Genomic DNA, 4809 nt, shown 5'->3' with positions numbered 1-4809 from the left:
GATAGTGCCTTCAGGATGCAATGCATGTAAGCAGTCCCAACAATGGGTTCCCATAAATTTTAGCTATAGAGAATGCCACAAAGAAGGTTGGTGCCCCTTACCTGTCTAACTATTGCAAAGAGGTTCTTTTTTAGCCTTTGATAGTCGTTTATGGAAGTGCGCAAGTAGTGGAAATCTTGGTACCCAATTTTTGACTGCAGTATTTTCTCAATATTTGTGTCAAGCAGTGCATCTTTGTCTTGGAGGGCTTTGTCTCTCATTTGGCCCTTTCGCATACTCACACTGAGGTGGAGGATAGACTTAACAAACAAACCAAGATTTCCATTGTGTTGAAGAAGAGGATTTCTATGGACATGGCAAAATGTCTATCCTTATTTGCTAGCTCCCATCGTGCCACTTCTTGGTAGGAGATATGTTGAGGTATATTGTAGCTATTAGATGCCAATAGAATAGTTTAAAAAATGCCAACACTCTGCAGCACAATAGTCGTAACTTTTGCCCACTTTTGATCTCATATACTGGGCATATGAACACACTCTTTAGGTTCTCATGATTGCTTCCTTATGGAACATCACTCAACATAGTGAAATAAAAACACTATGTGTGTTTTTTGCACACATAAATGACACGTTCTTCAAGATGCATATTATGATGCCATCATTGATGTATTACTATACTAGTTTGGCTAGCATATTTTTCCTTTCACGAACAAAGGATAGTTGCACAAAACAAAAACTTGTAAGCTTACAATGAGATGAGGTGGAATAACCTCATTACTTGCAATACAAGCAGGTCCTAGGTAGATCCAAACCTTCATTGATGGAAGAGGTCGACGTAGAGAACCATTCATGTGACATTTCCTTTACAGCATTCTCATTTTCCTTTGAATCATTATGCCATGCATCATAGGAAAAACATAAGAATTAGGCTCTTCCAAGGGAAAAGCATCCAAAATAGCCATCATTATTTCCCCCCTTTTTCCCCTCCACGTAATTCTCAAGAAAAAACTTAAAAATTTGAAACCGGATTTGTTGAACGCACTAGCTCACGAGGAAAAATGTTTTCTAGCTCATGACCGCCATGACTGTTGCCCTAAACCACCTCAAGAGGTCTTGTCTTGTGAAAGCATGTGACACAGCACAAAGCACTTAGGGTTTCCAAATGTCGTTTTGGCGAGCTTCTCTCCGAGATTGGAGGCCCTTCGCCACAGAATTCTGGGAACGATCTGTCAACTTCGCTCAATTCTTCTGCTGCATTCATGTCTTCACCAATCACGTTGCCCAGATCCATCAAGTAAGCATCGTTTGCCGCACATCATCTTTGAATTTGACAAAAAGAGCCTCTCAATTTTGACAAAGCATGAATCGATCGGCAGGTTATGGGACCTAGCATGCTTCCGACGCTGAGCACTACTGGAGACGTTCTTCTTGTTGAACGCGTGTCAGCAAGATTCCAGATGATAAAAAACGGGGACGTAGTGATGGCTCTTTCGCCCGAGAACCCCAGATTGATTGTGTGCAAGCGAGTATTGGGCCTCGAAGGAGATCGGGTTGCTGTTTTGCCGCCCAATACTAGAGGGCTCGTTCAGCACGTCGTAGTATGTCGAATGCTGTTTCAAGCTTTGTTTCGTCTGCTTTAAAGACACTTGCTGATTTTTTTAAACGTTTCAGTCGGCTATGCCGCAGGTTCCCAAAGGACACGTGTGGCTACAAGGTGATAACGAGTCCAATTCTACAGATTCAAGACATTATGGACCCGTTCCATACGCTTTACTGCAGGGCAAGGTTTGCTTCAGGGTGAGGCGTTTTATCTAGTTTATGCGTTGTTTCATGTCTTGTTGAGATGCGAATGCACGGACGAATAAAGTTATGAGTAGGTAAATCAGGAACGCATAAGAGATGGACAAAGTTAGGACGACAAATGTGGTCTTTCTTTCTCTAAAAACGTATCGTGTTGTATCTAGGGATTAGGACGCACGCAGCAGGAGTCGTTGCATCTTCCTTATCCAATAGTAAACCAGAAAAGATCAAGAACCTTACCGTCCTCATTTGCAATGTTGTGATGCCCATAATTTAAAGAACAAGACGAGAAACCATTTTTCACTTCAGTTAACTAATTTATTTCTTCTTATGTGCTGTATCAACGCAGATATGGCCACCGAAGGGGTGGAGCAGGTTCTAGGTACCCTCGGTCTGTTTCGTGTTGGAAAGCAATTTTACTAATTTTGTGTCTAGGCGGAGGTAACCTGGCAAAACCAAGGATTGTAACATGAAGGTAATAAGAAAAGTAAACACGGTTTAGTGAGAATCCTCTTAAATCTTGTCATTTCAAACATGGATGTGGTTTGTTGCAGTTCTGATTGCTTTTTCATTCCAAATCAATTCGCGGCACCAATGTGTCAGATTTCATGTAAGTTTTTTATTATGATCGAAAGACTTGGATAGCTTGTGAAAGGAAACAGATAATTGCATCGCCAAAACAGTATAAGGGTGTGACTGAAAAGGGTATAATCACCTGAGATACAAGTATGAACAATAATCTTCCAACGAAGAGGCAAAAAAGGCTTCGCCAATCAAATGACTGCATCAAGCTGGCTGTCCTGAATTTAGAGTAGACAGCATACTCTTATGTTGGCAAAGAAACATGGATCAAGGGCCTCAGGTTAATCTTTATCATGAAAATGAGATTCCAGACCTGAGCGAATGAGGCCTAGGGGCCCGCTTACAGAATTGAGGACAAGTCACAACCAGAGGCTCCCCAAATTCACCCAATTGACCTTAGTCATACGCACACTTATATCATGTTCCAGCAAGTCATCACTTATAATTCTCCTTCTTCATCTGCGTGCTTCCTTGGAAGTCCTCAACGTTCCAATTGCTTGCATGATCATGAAAACAACTTGGCCTAGATGCTGCTAAGAGATGCTCTACCTCGTGAGTCGTCATTGCGACTAGAAATTGATAACACTAAAAAGGCAATGATAATCAAGGTAATATATTAGACCATTGTCTCAGGGACCCATTCGTTATCACAAGTGGGTACCCTATTACATCTTCCCAAATACTCAGTCACTGACATGTCTGATTCTATACCATAGAATTGCATAAGTTGCACACCATGTGCACCCTACAGTCAAGGGGTATCAAGCTCACAAGCCAACTGTCCCTTTTTGTAGATGAGCTTGAATGGCCCATAACATCTGGGTGCAAGTTTCTACCCTAGATGGGTTGAGAGAGAACGTTTTGAAATGCTGCAACCTTAAGTGCTTCTAGGGTTCCACTTTAGATCAGCATTATGTTTCATCTTTGGCCTGCTAGTTTTTTTTTTTTTCAAGAAAGAGACTTCTATTAAGTAAGAGAAAAAACCCACGAGAGCAAGCTCAAAGCGGAATACATCATGTTACCATGAGGATAAATAAACCCCCTCAAAATGAGGTGGAAAACAACCAAGGCTGAGGCTGAAAGTGCCACCTCAACCCTATAAGAGTCTCAACCCTGTAAGGCTGAGGCTGAAAGTGCCACCTCAACCCTGCTAGTACTTTCACGTCCGTTATTCAAATTCATTGGCTGAGGGTGTTCATCTTCATAAAATGGGAGACATCCATTCTTAAAGGTAAAGGTATTCTTCCCACTTGGGACTGCTGATCTGAAGCGTAATGCATAAGATAACGCTTCATTCGCTGATCAATCCTCTTAAGTCTGCTGGTCTAGACCTCTTGGGCTTCCAACTTGTACATCATCTCTCTCCAAAGTGAGGCAATTTTAGCTTCTTTGACGCAAACAATTCTTTTTGAAGGCCATACAATCTGACTACATGCTTGAGGTGAAGCTGAGTGATATGTGCAGCACCCCTCCCCACTTCAGCCCCGATATGAGGACGACGTGGAGGAGGATGCCATACATATAGGATAGGAGAAAGGGTTTTTGTATAGGGCAGTCATATGGGTAGCAGATTGGCTGTGGCATAGGCAGAACGTCATAGGAGGGTTGCAGATATCTTTCGGGCCTGCAACAGTCCTCAGACAGCAACAGCAGGTCAGGGCAGGTAACAGGCCTCAAGCCTGTTGGATTGCCACATGGCAGGTCAGCACTTGGCCAGACTGAGTTGGCATTGTATGCCAGTTTGCCCTGATCAGGCTGCCTAGTTTACAGATTACTGGTCAGTAAGCACACGGAATTGAGTTGTGTCTTCTTAAGTGTCTTGTGATCCCGGGGCTACTCTTCCGGCTCTGAGGGTGTTGGCTTATGGTAGTTTACTTGGGCAGAACATAGACATCCTTGTTAGATTAGATGTACTGCGGTCTCATGGGCCTCACTTGCTAGCAACAATGGCTGGTTGTATGCTCAGGCCAGCAGCAATGGCTGGCAGAGGCGCTGAATAAGGGCATGTATGGCGGCTAGTGCACGCCTTGGTATGGGCAGGAAAGACGCCAGCCGAAGGACAATTGACAGGCCTCAAAGGGTAGCCTGGTTGGCCTGTTCGGGTCAGCCAATGGAGGGCTGAAGGTACAAATTGGTCTGCAACAGTTCCAAGACAGGCAGCAGGATCAGACAGGCCACAACCCTGTTGGCCTGTCGGCAGTGGGCCAGACTGAATTGGCTGTTAGATGGCCGGTCGGCCCTGATCAGGCTGCCTGGTTTACGGAACAGGCCAGTCAGTTGCGGGGATTTATCTATATAATGAGCACCACTTTGGGGGGTTCCAGAATCCAAGGATTCAGTCTGCATATCACCATCTAGGGTGAAGAGCAAAGGCAGATCTAATTGTGCTCAGCCTGCGGACCATCTCTGAGTGCGAAGAGCAGAGGGA

General features: G+C 44.0%; 1 protein-coding gene across 2 annotated transcripts; it reads left to right on the top strand.

The window, feature by feature from the left end:
* Positions 1 to 1068: 1068 nt before the first annotated feature.
* LOC147898138 (Peptidase S24/S26A/S26B/S26C family protein) lies at positions 1069 to 2261 on the top strand. Of its 2 annotated transcripts, none has more exons than XM_087379498.1 (4): positions 1069 to 1293; positions 1376 to 1597; positions 1686 to 1796; positions 1964 to 2119. In XM_087379498.1, exons 1-4 carry the CDS (start codon positions 1162 to 1164, stop codon positions 2060 to 2062), a joined length of 564 nt encoding a protein of 187 aa, XP_087235624.1. In that variant the 5' UTR covers positions 1069 to 1161; the 3' UTR covers positions 2063 to 2119. The 2 variants fall into 2 exon arrangements, with proteins under 2 accessions (XP_087235624.1, XP_087235625.1); XM_087379499.1 differs by lacking the exon at positions 1964 to 2119 and adding an exon at positions 2149 to 2261 and having other exon boundaries at positions 1071 to 1293.
* Positions 2262 to 4809: the final 2548 nt, after the last annotated feature.

This window comes from Dipteris shenzhenensis, chromosome 9, assembly GCF_047967505.1.
Source record: "Dipteris shenzhenensis isolate YYH24624 ecotype China chromosome 9, Dip_SZ_1.0, whole genome shotgun sequence".
Taxonomy (NCBI): Eukaryota; Viridiplantae; Streptophyta; class Polypodiopsida; order Gleicheniales; family Dipteridaceae; genus Dipteris; species Dipteris shenzhenensis.
Note: the sequence above shows the minus strand (reverse complement) of the source record. Positions and strands in the feature narration are given on the sequence as shown.

Coding starts and splice junctions, on each gene's coding strand:
- LOC147898138 (XM_087379498.1), top strand. CDS start 1,162: ATGTCGTTTTGGCGAGCTTCTCTCCGAGATTGGAGGCCCTTCGCCACA. Junction 1,598..1,685: donor GGCTCGTTCAGCACGTCGTA/GTATGTCGAATG, acceptor GCTATGCCGCAG/GTTCCCAAAGGACACGTGTG. Junction 1,797..1,963: donor AGGGCAAGGTTTGCTTCAGG/GTGAGGCGTTTT, acceptor TGTTGTATCTAG/GGATTAGGACGCACGCAGCA.